Genomic DNA, 14,964 nt, shown 5'->3' on the forward strand with positions numbered 1-14,964 from the left:
CAGTGATGACTGGATGACCTTCATCCTTTCATCTTGAGGTCTTCTAATGATTGATAGGAAGAATATTGGACCATGGTGGGAAGATCCAAGTGTGAAGATTCCAAATCTACCCTTAGAGTCCCCAAAGGGGTCTAGGCTCGTTCTAGCACAAGTCCTCAAAGTCAGCTGGTCAGTGGAAGTCATCAGTTGTGCTCTGTTCTGTTCTGGGCTAGTTGTTGACTGGCTGACCTTCACCATTGATTTCCATGGGTTTTTAATGATGTATAATAATGTTCTTGGGCCAAGGTGTGACGTCCCAAGTACCAAGATTCCAAATCCACCTTGAATGGCTAATGAATCTTTCCTGGTTGATCTGGAAGAGGGCTACAAGGTCAGCTGTTTGCTAGCTTTGATCAGAGGCTGCTGTACCGTTGCTTTGAGCTTCTGTTCTTCCTCTTTTGTTGCTGAATCTGTGTCATAGCTTGCATATGACTCATTGCTTTGTTCTTCATTCATGCTTCCTGTATGAATCCTCATTAAATCATCCCAATATGGTTCAAGAAGTAAAACCTACTCTTTTTATCTCTCTCAATAAGCACCATATTCAAAGTTAATTCATGTATTTCTAGTCGATTCAATCAAGTCTTATGTCCATAATTGTTGCTATATAATTATAAATTTATTTTAGAAGTCAAGTCAGATTAAATTTGATTACAATGTCGGGTTAATACTAGATTGTTAAATCTATTTTGAACAACTCTAGAAATTAAATTGGAGAATAAGACAAAAACACATAGATGTATCAATGAATGATGAAGACTAAAAATTGGAAAATTAATGAGACAAAATAAAATAAAAAGTGGAGCTAATTGAGAGAAACTATGGGGTATAAAATACACCAGCTTACAAAATCCAGTGTTATAGACTAAAGCGCAAATCCTACATTGATACCCCATCGATCTCATAGCTTGGATTCATTCCTAACATATTGCTTCAACCTAAAATATATATCTGCAAAAAAGTATACTTGGCCACTTCTCGTATCTTTTTCACTAATGGCAGATCTTGAACAATTTTTATGTGTAGACAACTTAACATAAAATCAAATAATTAAAACAAAATTTGATGAGCTAAGTAAAAATTCTAGGCATGAACAAATGTCGACGGGCCAAACCCCGATGGATCTCTTCAAAGATCTGGCATCTTGCTAAGTACTTGCTATCTCTTAGGAGAGGACAACCATTCATGAAGTCCTACATAGAGCATGAGCAATGGCGGATTGAAAATTCCCCTACACAATCAAAACATCATGTCATCTGCACTGCTCATCTTTTCAACGTCTTCCTGAGACAACAGGGTTCGCTTGCCCCCAGCACCAGTCTTGTCATACGGTTGAGCCATCTTTCGGAGGAACTACAGGAAATAAAACAAATTCTATCAGTCATAACTGAGCTTAGCTAGAAGCCCAATACAGTAACTTGGTTCTCTCTCAGTTCCCATGAGTTTGCCAACAATTCTGTTTTGGTCTGTCACTATGTCGGATACTGGTACGTGTCCAAGTGTCGGATATGTCTAAATATTCAATTTTATGCCTAAAATGAATTGTCTGAGTGTCATACTAATGTCCGAGCATCAAGTATCAGGCACGGGTACGTGAAACAAAATGAAGTGTTCGAGTAACATAGGTCTGTCCTTTTACTTTGCAACATCTCTATTTTGGTTGATGTCCCCACCATTTACTTTAATTCTTAACCACACATCTCTCGTTTTCTCTCACTTTTAATCTTATCCACACAATGATCCCCACCGTTTTCTCAATTATTGTGCGAATGAAATAGGGACAGAGGGAGTATATAAGAAAAGATTTCATGTAACTAAATGATACTATACGAATCGAAACGACGCACCTCTCTAGCTATGTGTAACGCCATATCAGTGCTCAAATTAAGGTAGGCATCACGTAGGTGTGATAATATCCATCCGGGCAGCTTGGAGCGCTTATCATGCCGGCTGTATCTGCAGAAGCAACCAGAAATAAATGAAGCAATTTATTTACATCTAATCAAGCAAGAGAATCAGATAATCTATTGTTAGAATATCAATTTAGCCAAATTTGATGACAATTGGGAATAAACAATGCCACAAAAATGCCAAGTCTTCAGTCCCAACATATGGGGTTGGCCACAGGCCAAAGCTTACATGAACCAAAAGAAATCAACGTGAAATACTGTTGGTAATGAAGAATAAAGATTTAATTTATTTGACCCTACTTAATACTAATCTATAACTAATATTAAAAAGAATAATAATCTATAGCTAAGAAAATCTATTATAAAATCATCTGGATGTATTCAAATTCTGTATGACTTCTTAAACATTGTCATAAACTCCTGCAAATTAAATTCTTCATGTTATTCTTCACTCTAGCTATCCAAGATATATTGGGTCTACCTCTTCCTTTTCTAAACTCCTCAAAGTTCCATCATTTCATTTTAGTAACAGATGCATTTGTTGGTCTTCAATAAATATAAACAATTTCACTCATTTTATCTTAACATTTACCATTCCAAGTCTCTTTTTTAAATGTTCATTTCGGATCCTATCCTTAATGGTATCTACCTTTGATTATCTTATTTGAAAGCCCAACATTCTACCTCATATAATATTGTCGGTCTAATAGTCATAGAATTTTGCCTTTAAACTAATTAGCACTGGTACACTTTAATCGCATAATATTCCGGTAGCAACTCTACATTCGAGTCATTCATACTGATTCCTAAGTTTTACCACTTGATTAATATCTCCGTTCTAGTTATATTCTTTAAATCAAACACTCACTTGGAGAGAGCTCCTTTGTTTCTGACTTTACAGCATCACTGCTATAATTATTTATGCCAAAACGACATTCTATATAATCTGACTTAGAAAAATCTTTATTCTAAGTTTTTGCCTCCACATGTTTGACTTAGCATTGATCCATTGCTAAATTCACCCACAAAATCTCAAGTTGCTCTTCCACGTTGCTAATTTCAGGTTCCTAACTCATCCTTCTTGGGTTTTGTTCTAGACCAGGCTTGAATGCAAACAAGCATTAATAACTAGGAATTTGTGATGGGTGAATACACTAACCCAGAGTATGACCTTATAGTTTAGGGCTTCACAATAATATCTCTTAAGAAGTTATTGATTTGGAATGCATCTGCTAAACTCTATAAGTCATCAAATGCTTTTCACTCTTTCCATACCTGTGTAGACCACTAACAGATCATGTATGGGCAAAACCCAAAATAGACCTTCCCTCCTCATTTCTCATTCCTAAACCTCCATGAATATACAACTTTTCTTATGTTAAGATTCCATGTACCACAACAACAAAATTATCTTTTGAGGGCTTTCACTTAAGTGCACATGCATCAGTGATACTCAGTATATTTCATTTCCATGTACAAGCTTCTCCCTCATAATTCTCATTTAGTACACATCTCCCAAAACTTTGGCTAACCATTATCTATCATAATATCAATTATGTTTCTCTTCTTATCTTGCCTTCTTTTCCTAATACCATAATTTTTGTATTTTCATCTCTTGTGAATCTTTTAGTCTCTCTCTAATCATCTTGTCTCGCGCATACAAAGAATGTTAGTCTTACCTTACTAAATAAAATCTATCAATTCAAAGACTTGAAAGAAATCCAACATTTTAAGATATTAATCTAGCATAAATCGATTTTTTTCTTGGTCTCTTATCTCTAAAATCTAATAAACTTTGCTCATTTGACATCGCATTTGGGAGAAGTGATGGCCACTTCTTGCAGCAACCTAGCTACTCTTGCACAATTACACTACACGTAGGTCTACGATTTATAAGGTGGAAAGTTATGTCCTGCTTATTTGACTCCACATTCGGACGATGTAGCGCACCAATTTTGGGCAATGATTAAGAAACATTTGCATACTTAAGAGTTATGACTAAACCTGGATGAAATGCAATGTGTCATTAAATAGTGGACACCCCAGATTACTTTAAATCAGAGTCTGGTTATAAATAATGACTAGTTTTATGCTGGTTTAAAACTAAAATACCGCAACAATAGTTTCTCAATGAAATTTGAACCCAGACCAACTATGAAACATATTCCTAGAATCTACGGTTTGACGAAACATATTCAACAGAGTCATTTAAGGTACGATTAAGGTTGTTGCTAAAGAAATATTAGCAAATTAAATACACTAATTTCGTAATCTTTAAGCCACAATATCATACATATTAATTCCAACTGCAAATCCATATGATGTACCACAGAGACCAAACTTCAGCACCTCATTAAGCATGAACATTTTTGCCTTCAAAAAGATAGCATGCACTTCATGTATAACTTTATAAATCTTTAAACAAAGCAAAACCCAAATTTCAAATTGACAGCACACCAACAAACCTTTTGTCAGCAAATATCATCATCCCATAATCAGCTTTTGACCGAATAACTCTGCCTACACATTGAGCAGCTTGTCTCTGATTCAGAGCATCAGAATTAGTCTAAAAAGTAGTTAACTAAAATATAAAAAATGATGAGCAGAAGTAGTACCAACGCATCAAAAGTTAGAAAATCGCCTTCTTTTATCTGAAAAGTGTCCCGCAAATATTCAAGTCGGGCAAGCAAAATCCTGTGATGCAAAGACCCAATCAGATTGAATTATCTATTCTGATGATGATTAAGAATTCTGTAAAACGAAGAGATGCCACAATGCAGAAACACATGACTGGTAATAGCAACAGTACAAGAAAATTAAACTACAAATCTGTTTAGTTCGCTCAAAGGAAATAGAAAGCAACCAAAACAAATATGGGAAACAAAATCCAAAAGGATATTTGAATGCTTAGATCAAATAATATCAATTTCTTCAAACTATCAGGTCCCAGATATGGAAGATGGGGAATCACCACAATTATCTTTAGTCACTACTGTCTCCAGAGTCCAGACCCTTCTCAGTCCTCTCTCGTGTTCCGCATTCTCATATCCCAAAATTTCCACCATATTCCCCTACTTAGGGCCGGCCTTAGGTTTCTAGGGTCCCTGGGTGAAAGATTATTTATGGGCTCCTAAACTATTGTATATATACATAGAAAAGTCCGAACCTTAGCACTAGTTGAAAACTAAAATTTTTTGGGGGCCCTAGGCGTAGGCACGACTTGCACTTGCTTAGGGCCGGCTCTATACACAATAGTGTCATCTCCGGAAAACAGAGTAATATGGCAAGACAACCACAAAATAAGAAGAAACAAAATCAGATCTTTCTCTCTCTCTCTCAAGATAGATAAGGACAAACAACCGCAGCAGGTGAGAACGGGTTGAACAGCTGGATTTCTTGCTGGTAATTGATCACATAGTTGGAGGCCATAACAGATAGTATGGCAGTGCAGAAGAGGGGGTAGAAGTGGAGCCAAATCTCCAAGGCTACTGTGGATAGTAGGCTCATGAGGTGCTAAAGATCCCAATGTGGAAAATAAATAACTGCAGTATGGCTGGGGACTACAAACTTTTGAGGAAAAAGTGGAAAAGGTAAGTAAAGGGAGGGAGGAAACCAAACGGCCACAAATGAAAATCCATAGCAGCTCCGCTTTACTAATGATTTTATGGTACCCAAAAACCCAGTGACCCTTTATTTTCCAAAGATATTTTTTTCTTATGCTGGAGGCTCAATGGTTTGTTTTCTACCTATTTCAGAAACTATTCATGCTTGGATCTCATCAGGAGACTCAAGTTCAGATCAAACAAGACTTAAACTTCCTCATTTCAAATAATTATTCCATTAGTTACTTTAATAATCAGAGCAGAGTGATAGGTAAACCTTAATAAATTAAGATGCAATCACCAAATTTCAGGTGAAAAAGAACACCGCCTAACTATCTAATAGTAAACATCTTTGATGTAAAAGATGAATGACCAACCGATGGTTGTACAAAAGTAGTAAAATGAATTATTTTCTCATTGCACGCAAGAAAAGCCATCTCTCCTCAACAGTATTCTTATCAATCAGACCAATGGATTGTGTTAGACAGCAAATTTGAAAGTTGAGACACTGCACTCAAACACAATACTAAAAATGAAAGATCCATACAATAATGAACTATCAATTCTCGGCTTTCTCTAGCAATCAAGCAACAATACTAGGCACTTATTCTCGAGCATAACCTTGTAGAAAATCGGTGCATGCTAAATAGTCTTGTGATAGCATGCACTGATGCAAGGGAAGAACTTACAAATGTACTTTAACGGTAACAAGTGGAAACACAGGACACATAGTCACTCACTTGCTCAATGTGTATTGAAAGGGAACCCCAAACATGATCACCAATCTTCCATAATGCCGATCAAAATCTATACCTTCAGCTACCTTCCCCCTGCATTACGCGTGACGTTAGGCAGTGAAGAGTGAAGATAAATTACACATCTCAAAAATAAATATCAAAACGAAACTTCAAAAAGAAAAGCAAAACACTAAAGTGTAAATTCTCCTAAGTCTTTTTAATTAGTTAAATTTTGATTGATGAGATAAACTAAATGGTATTTTTATTAACCAATTATAGCTTATTCCACACTGCGACACAATTTAAATTGTGGTTGATGTGATGAACTAACTGGTATTTTTATTAACCAATTATGGTTCATGAAGTTTCTCATTTGTTTAAGAGGTCTGTAAAAACAGAACTGAATGACTCATTTTAATTCATAAATATTCATAGCTCTAGATTACTCCTCATTTTTATTGGATAATCGTTTTGTCAATCATGAAATTTTGAGTCCATCACTAGTTGCTTCCCTAGGGTTCAGAATTCTCTTCTTTGTTTTTGAAGATGAAATAGAAAAACTAGTATTTCCCCACATTTGACCTTTTTACTTTTCCTACATGTCAATATCATGAGCGCTTTATATTCATATTTCATTAATTGAACGCAAGCCAAATAAAGGTCATACAAAATTGTCATATATATTACACAATTTTAATAATAAAGTTTTTAAAAGGTACCTTGCAACAGAGAAAAAGACGGCACCTCTCCCACAATCACAAGCCTTGCGGTAGTTGTCTAGAGCCAAAGTAGTTTCTACAACATCTTGAGTTTCAATGAATACAAGCTTATGTTGCATTATTTCCTACAAAAAACCGCAAAGGTTTGATTTGATCTTAATGAAGCCTCTTCTTCAAGTAAAACACTTTATTATCCACATGGCAGTGAAGAGTAAGTATCGTTTCACTCAAACATGGAGTGAAGAAAACAAAGACATATAAGTAGAGTCTACCCAATAATAAGGATCAAGGCTCTAGCATCATTGTTGTTGTTGTTATACAATAATAAAAATCGATAAACTAAGTCATTAAGCAAACAGCCGATGTCAATAGATTGAGAAAGATAACCAGCGATCTGAATAGTTGAAAAAATCTGAGCTCAAACAGAACCAGTACCTTTAGAATTCCTGTTTCATTCCATGTATTTACAATTGCATCCATGTAAGAATAGCTGACAAAAAAACACACTACTCCATCAGGAACAACGGAAACCATTTCCAGTAAAAGCCTTCCATAGTTCCTTGCGACACCCGGATCACTTCTCATATCATACTTGGTGCTAACAGGAAGTTGATCACTGAAATAAACATACAATCCAACTTAAGTCACCAGCAACGCTGTAAATTTTGAGAAGTTGGCCGAAGACGATGACAGAGAAACCAAAACTATAAATGGACATTTTATACAACTATCCAATCAGATTCGCAAATAAAAGACAAGATGAAGATTCAAGTTAAAACCTTCACCTTCCACGAGTTAGGACCATTGGACAAATGCACTCCCTTGTCAAGGACATAGTAAAACTTCGACTGACAACAGGATTAAAATTAAGAAGGCGTGGGTACAGATCGATAGGACTTAGGGTGCCAGAGGTAATTACAACGGACTGAAAACGTTCAAATACAGGCCTTATAGCAAGTGACGCATCATGGCAGCTTAGCTGCAACATAATCAAGAAATTAAATGTATCATTATGAAACTTATGAGAAGTCAAACAAATCAATTTGAAAAACAATAAAGTCCGAAGTCGAGCATCTGAATATCTGATAAATACTGAAAGAATTCACAAGGAAGATGGTTAAGGAAAGACAGGGGTAAGAAAACAATCTTTAGAAATGCTTAGAATAAGCAGTGAGCTATATAACATGCAAGAGTATGCTAATTTAAACCAACCTGCAGTATAGGATCAGGAATATGAGGCATCCTCTCATCAAAGGGTTCAATTATAATTGAGAAACCCCTGGCATAAGTGCCCACCAGAGTTGCAAAGTCACAAATTGTCTGAATATTTAAAAACTCATCTGTATCCGTTATTTCAAGGGTCAACATAAGGGAATGCAGGCGGTCATAACAAAATTTCAAGGTTTTCTGGTCAAGTCCAGCTTGATTATTTAGTGACGCTACAAAAGAAACAGGTGACTCCTTTTCAAAATTTTCAGTTTGCAATCGGCCATTGAGATACTGCACCAATCTACGCAAAACGGATAGAAAATGCTCTGCTCGACGGATATTCCCAGGTACCGCCTCTTTCAGAATATCATCAGGCAGAGCAGGATTGGAGAGCCAAGTATCACCAGCTGGAATCAAAAGTAATTCCAGAAGAAATAATAATCAAAATGGATTGCAATAAGCAACCATCAATGACAACATAGCAGAAATTCAAGAAAATTGCCAATAAATCATGACATACATGGTAAATTTCCCCTTTGGGCCAACCCTTCAATAAGACGGTTGTATTCTGCACGCAGTTTCCCTGCATCTGTGGCTTTGAACCTTCCTACCACATGAAATGAAGTTAGAAAGTATGTTCATGTAGCTCAAAAACCAACCTTTTTTTAATTCAAAAATCTATAATCAGTTAAAAACTACACAAACAATAAAGTTATATCAGCCTACAGTCAACTTTTTGAATCAGCCACTACGCAAGTATGCATTTGACAATCTAACTACATTAAAATAATGATGCTTTGCAATAACAACTTTCTGAAAAATTAGCTGTAGCCTAGTTTTAAATGAATTCTTTTACACTGGGCCTAGGAGATTGATTTACAGAAATAAATGCACCCTTAATCCTATCTTACAACTTCATTACCACTTGCTACACACTGATAACTGCCTTAAAAGACTACTATATGGGTTTCCACTTTCCACAGCAAAGCTTGCAGAACAAAATACTAAAAAAAACCTTAATCGAGGTAAAAGGTAGCATCTTTTCACAAAAGGAGAACTAAGAACCAGCCTAGCATTGACAAGGATCACATTCGCTACTATCACAACAACATGAAGGGATGGATAAGCAAAAAATTGTATCACCAAATAAGACAAGTCCAGCCCATCAACAAGGTGAAGAGATGAATACGCAATTAAATGTATCAACCAACAGGGTGCAGCAAAAGGGATTGCAATAACTTCATGATCTTGTTCAATCATTAACTTGTACCTTTCGGTTTTAAACATCAATATTTATAAGCATCAAACCCAGAAAATAGCTGAAAATGTTCACAGAAAGCAAAATACAAATTAAGATTATTAAAAACTCTCTTTGTGGAGTAAAAGATTCATTTAAGCCATAATTAAAATTAAAAAAAAAAAAAAAAAAAAAAAAAAAAACGTAGCAGATAGACAATGCAAGGCCCATTGAGATGCACAATGAACCAACAGGTCAAAAAAAATCCACATAAAATCAAAGGTAATGAACACATCAGGGCTTACACTTATTCATATACCTCTCAATTTCTTGAGACATCCTTGAAATATTTCTAGTGGCACCTTCAAGTGTTTGCCTTCTCACACTAACACTAAGAGCCTCAATGCACACATTATCAATGTTGTGCGCCTCATCAAAAACAACTACAGATTCCCGCTGCATCTCTTTTGAAATTATCCCTGCAACTTTTGGATCAAGCAGATACTGGTAACTGTAAACGACTACGTTTGCAAATTGCACCATATGCCGTGCTAGAAAATATGGGCACCATCCTTTCTGCTTGCCAAATGCTCTCAAGTCATGCAATGTATAAACTCCAGGAGGCAAAATTGCCTCTGAACCAGACTTCTCATAATTTTCAAAAAAGGAGCAAGTAGGAACATTAGGATTTTCCATTGCAAGAGCTCTTACCCAACTAGCTGTAAGCTTGCGACAGCCAGCATCAACAGAATCTCTGTTTTCAGCAGAGACCACAGCTGGGTTGATGCAAAGATTCTTACGTGATGAGAGCCCAACTGCAAGAAGGCGAGCTGCTGGGCCTAGGTGTTTAATTTGATAGTCATGGAGGACTTTTAACTCAGCTAAAGTTTTCTCCATTTCGTGAACAGTACGAGTGCAGTAGATGAGTTTAATAGGATTGGACGGTTTAGAAAGTGAATAACTTGTGATGAGAGATAAGAGTGCAATTGTTTTGCCAGTTCCAGTGGGCATCTCCAGTAGGCAGTGACCCTTAGCATCAAGGGCTCGTTTGAGCTCAACCATGTAGGAATGCTGCTCTGGATAGATATGGTCATATGGAAAGTAAACTGTAATGTCTTCAATTTGGAACTTCATCTTCCCCTTTGCAGTTGCAGCACTTGATCCACCCACAAATCAATGCTTGTATAGATTCACCAGCCAATACACTCAGAACTTGAAAACCAACCATGTACTAGGTTTCCTGAAAAACAATTGGAAACATACCCATTTTAGAAATGCTGAAATATATCACAGGATTGGAGTGGTTGAAAGAGCATCACAAGAATTGAAAATATCCAAGAAAAAAAAACACTCCTATCAGAATCATCGTTAATGTAAATAAAGCATAATTCAACAGAAAAACTCAATGACCCAGTAAAGAAAAGCAAAAGCAAAATTACGCGCCTACCAGAATCCACATTTAAGTACAGAAAACATAATTCTATTTGGAAAAGTCTATGAACCTCAAAAGATAAGCAAAAGAACAATTACCCTCCTACCAGATTCAACATTTAAATTTTATGTGCAGAAAACATAATTCTACTTGAAAAACTCCATGAACCAGTAAAGATAAGCAAAAGAAAAATTACACTCCTATCAGAATCTACAATTTAGGTACAGAGAACATAATTTTATTTTTAAAACTCCATTACAAATAAAGATAAGCAAACGCAAAACTCCATTACACTCCCATCATAATCAACATTTAAGCACGAAAAACAAAATTCTATTGGAAAATTTCCATGAACCAAGTAAAGATAAACAAAAGCAAAACATATTCCCATCAGAATCAATGTTTAAGTATAGAATCATGATTATAAGGGTATCCTACCTTTTAAGTATATAGTGAAACAAACTAGGGTATCCCGCCATTAGAGTTTGGAGATTGAATTACAGTATATATTATGAACTTCACAAATCACAAAAGCAAATCCTTATGGTCGACAATGAGAGAGGGAAATCTTCTCGAAAACACTAATTGTTAATAATTAACGAGAGAAATGCACTTGAAATCATACCTCTAATAATATAGAATGCAGATTAGAGTAAAGTTTGAGTAAGATTACTTCAAAGATTTGAGGCTCATATGCTAATTGTTAATGGAGGAAAAGGTTTAATTTTGATTTGTAAAAGAGTGAAGCCAATGGGCGTTCTTCCAATCCATTAATATAGCACCACTTCGTTCATGTTCAAAAAACCAGTCAAATTCGACCGTAGGTTCTGAAATCTAGATGTTAAGCTGGTCGTTGGGGATTTCCGTATAAATAGAGAAAGCTTATTCCTCTCCAAACACTCACTTTCTAGTCTCTCCTACTCTACTCAACTTCTACTACTACTTGGAGGTTGTTTTGGTTGTACTTTATTTCCCTTAGAATTGTAAATTCTTAGGAAATGACCAAAATTGATTGTGTTAGTTTGACAAAAATAAATAAATAAATAATAAAACCAACACAGGATTTTAAAATTCCAATGGAAGTAATTGCTATAGCTTGTAGGAATTTAATCACCATGGTGCCCCCTTATTTATTGAAAATTCATGTGTCCATTGTAAATTCCAAGGGGCTAACCAACACAAAATCAACTTCCAAGGAATTTTATGAAGTAAAAGGTTTCCTAGGGAATATAGCTTCTCGTGTTAATTAAATTTCAAAGTCAACCAAACGAGTGTTTACTTTGTAACAACTCGAAAAAATTTTACCTAATAAACCCAACTTAAATATAACTAATGCGGAAGTCTAAACATATTTTGAAACAGATTTCGAACAGCTACATCCTAGAAATTTAGATGAATAGAAAGAGCCTACAAATCAATCCAAAAAATTCCAAAATGATCTAATGCCAAAAACCTGGAGCATTCAAAATCGTCAACACTATTCAAAGAAGAATCATCCATTATCCAAAAAATATTATTCATAGATAAGTTTAAATTTAAAAAATATTCTGTAAATATACACCTTGATTAAAGACATAAATATATTCAATCCACTTTCATCCTGGTTTAAGGAGTGTTCACTCCCTTAGGTTCCCATAACCCGTATTTGCTAAAGACCATTCGGCATTTTTCTATATGTATTGTCTTTTGGATTATTTTTATCAAAGAAGTTTCCATTTATAAAACAAAATTCAAGATACTTTACTCTGTAATGTCACTATCACATTTAGCCAGGATCCCTTTGTGATGTTTAAGTATCTCATCATACGATTGATATATTCAATGATTGATACGTAACATATATTATTTTTTATGTAATATTATATTTTTACGCTATTTAAGTGTTTTCGATATACGATTCAACGAAAAAAAATTATTTAGTTACTTATGAAGAGATTACGCATTCGTCTTTTTTGGTTTTTTATAATTATAATATTACTTAATTCGCTTAAAGAATCAACATTCATAACCCTACTAATTATTTTGCAAATTACATTAATATCCACATTTAGCAACATAACCGCTTTAATTAGATTAATACAAACATTTATGCTTATACTCCATAAGTCCCTAAGAGATTGCCACAGTATCCTTATTAGTCCGCCCCTTTACTTTGCTACAATTTCTTTTACCAAAAATTCCTACTATTTTCTTTTATTCTCATCCACACATTTCAACTATACTTTAATGTCATCCACATAATTCAAACAGTCTCACTATTTCTTGATCTTTGTGCAAAATCTCATTGTTTCTTGATCTTTGTGCAAAATCTCATTGTTACAATTTATTAGGGACGGAGTGAGTAACTTATAAGTGCGCAGGATAAAGCATTGGAAGTCATGAACCGTCACCAACACATTTCAACCCATTGCCCAAAATGTCAACCATTGGACGTCATGCCCCGCCACCAACACTCTGCTCTCCACCCCTTCAAGAATCCTCTTATTTTTAGTCCAATTACTTAAAAGGTAAACCACAGTATTTGCCATTTCATACAGAAACTTCCCAACAACTTTCTAATATTTACAAACTTGAATCAACAATTGTTCGAAAGTTCAATCACCCAAAAGCTAATTAATATTTCCTACGTTTTGATCCATATCAATTTAAGAACAAGCAAAACCAAAATCTAAATATAAAACTAAAACCATTTCAACTTACAACAACAAAAATCAACAAAGAAGGAAGACAGGTGTGTACCTTAAGTATCCAATCTTTCAATTTCCTCGGCTAATCCACCAATAAAAATTCATACACTTCTTCATCTTCACTCTAAATTCAAATCAAACTTAATTAATTTATAATCAAACCAAATTAATAGTAGTGTCCCAAAGAAGGATTTTTTAAATTACCCAATTAAAAGCGGTAGCGGTAGCGGTGGCGGCGGTGGCGGCGGCGGAGGTGGCTTATGGCGGTGGAAGTTGTTGCCTGCTAGCAATTTCCGCCTGGTCGACTGTACAGGCGATGGAGGTGGTTGGTGCCTGAAGACGGTGGGGTACTTGGGTCTGGGGTTTTTGTAGGCTTCCTCTTAGTATAAAAAGACGAATGAGTAACAAATAAACATAAATTATTGTGAGAGTCTTTAGAGATCTCAATTGGGTCGTGCCATTACATTTTAAAATATTCAAAAATGAAATTAAAGAGAAGGTCTTAATTGAGTTGGTCCATTATATTTTTAAAAATATAAAAATGAAAATTGTAGTGTTATTACATGCTTACTCGGTAGGAGTTTAGGATATGTTAAATATGGATTCACAGTATGTTAAGTAGGTATTTTTAACATGCTAAAGTTGTCAAAGTAAATATTACGTGTCGTAGGTGTTTAGGTTATTTGTTGTAAGGGTTTAGATTATGAGTTGTAGGTGTTTAGGTTATTTGTTGTAGGTATTTTTGTTATATGTTGTAGGTATTTTTTTTATCTGTTGTAGATGTTTAGCTTATTTGTTTTAGGTATTTATGTTATGTGCTGTAAGAGTTTATATTATGTGCTGTAGGTGTTTATGATATATGATGTAACAGTTTATGTTATGTGTTGTAAGTGTTTGTCTATTTCAGTATGCAAATATATCTACTATAACTAGTTTAAAATGTCTACATTAACTATTCAAAATGTCTACTTTAGTATGCAAAAATACATACCAAAACTAATTTAAATGCCTGCAAAAATTAGCTTAAAATACGTACTAGAAATTTAGTAGGTGTTCTTGTAAAATGCGTGTGCGTAGTAGGTGTCGTCTCTTAAAGAGACGGTGTTTCAGGAGACCTACTAACAAATAAAACGGAAAGGTAAAAGAAGAATTTATTCTTATTATTAGGAAAAATTACCCGGAATAATTCATGGTCATGCTTTTACTTAATTCTCTACAATAATATCAACTTTTGATTCATATATTAATAATCCCAACTATTAAGGGTACTTGCTAAGAATACACCAAGGTAACCTATTGACTATACAACAAGTCATTTTACATAAAAAAAATAAAAATAAAAAGTAAATACAAAATTAAATTATAAAAAATCAAATATAAAAATTAATATAA

The 14,964-nt window shown here is 34.8% G+C and overlaps 1 protein-coding gene across 1 annotated transcript; it reads right to left on the bottom strand.

Moving 5' to 3' along the window:
* Positions 1-773: 773 nt before the first annotated feature.
* On the bottom strand, positions 774-14,004 carry LOC130809188 (general transcription and DNA repair factor IIH helicase subunit XPD). The gene is made up of 13 exons (XM_057674850.1): positions 13,777-14,004; positions 13,625-13,696; positions 9,773-10,693; positions 8,737-8,819; positions 8,220-8,623; positions 7,793-7,986; positions 7,443-7,623; positions 7,008-7,132; positions 6,292-6,381; positions 4,565-4,643; positions 4,415-4,491; positions 1,887-1,995; positions 774-1,392 (listed from the first exon to the last, which is right to left on the bottom strand). The coding sequence occupies exons 3-13, from the start codon at positions 10,585-10,587 to the stop codon at positions 1,279-1,281; spliced, it is 2,271 nt and encodes a 756-aa protein (XP_057530833.1). The 5' UTR covers positions 10,588-10,693; positions 13,625-13,696; positions 13,777-14,004; the 3' UTR covers positions 774-1,278.
* Positions 14,005-14,964: the final 960 nt, after the last annotated feature.

Source organism: Amaranthus tricolor, chromosome 3, assembly GCF_026212465.1.
Source record: "Amaranthus tricolor cultivar Red isolate AtriRed21 chromosome 3, ASM2621246v1, whole genome shotgun sequence".
NCBI lineage: Eukaryota > Viridiplantae > Streptophyta > Magnoliopsida > Caryophyllales > Amaranthaceae > Amaranthus > Amaranthus tricolor.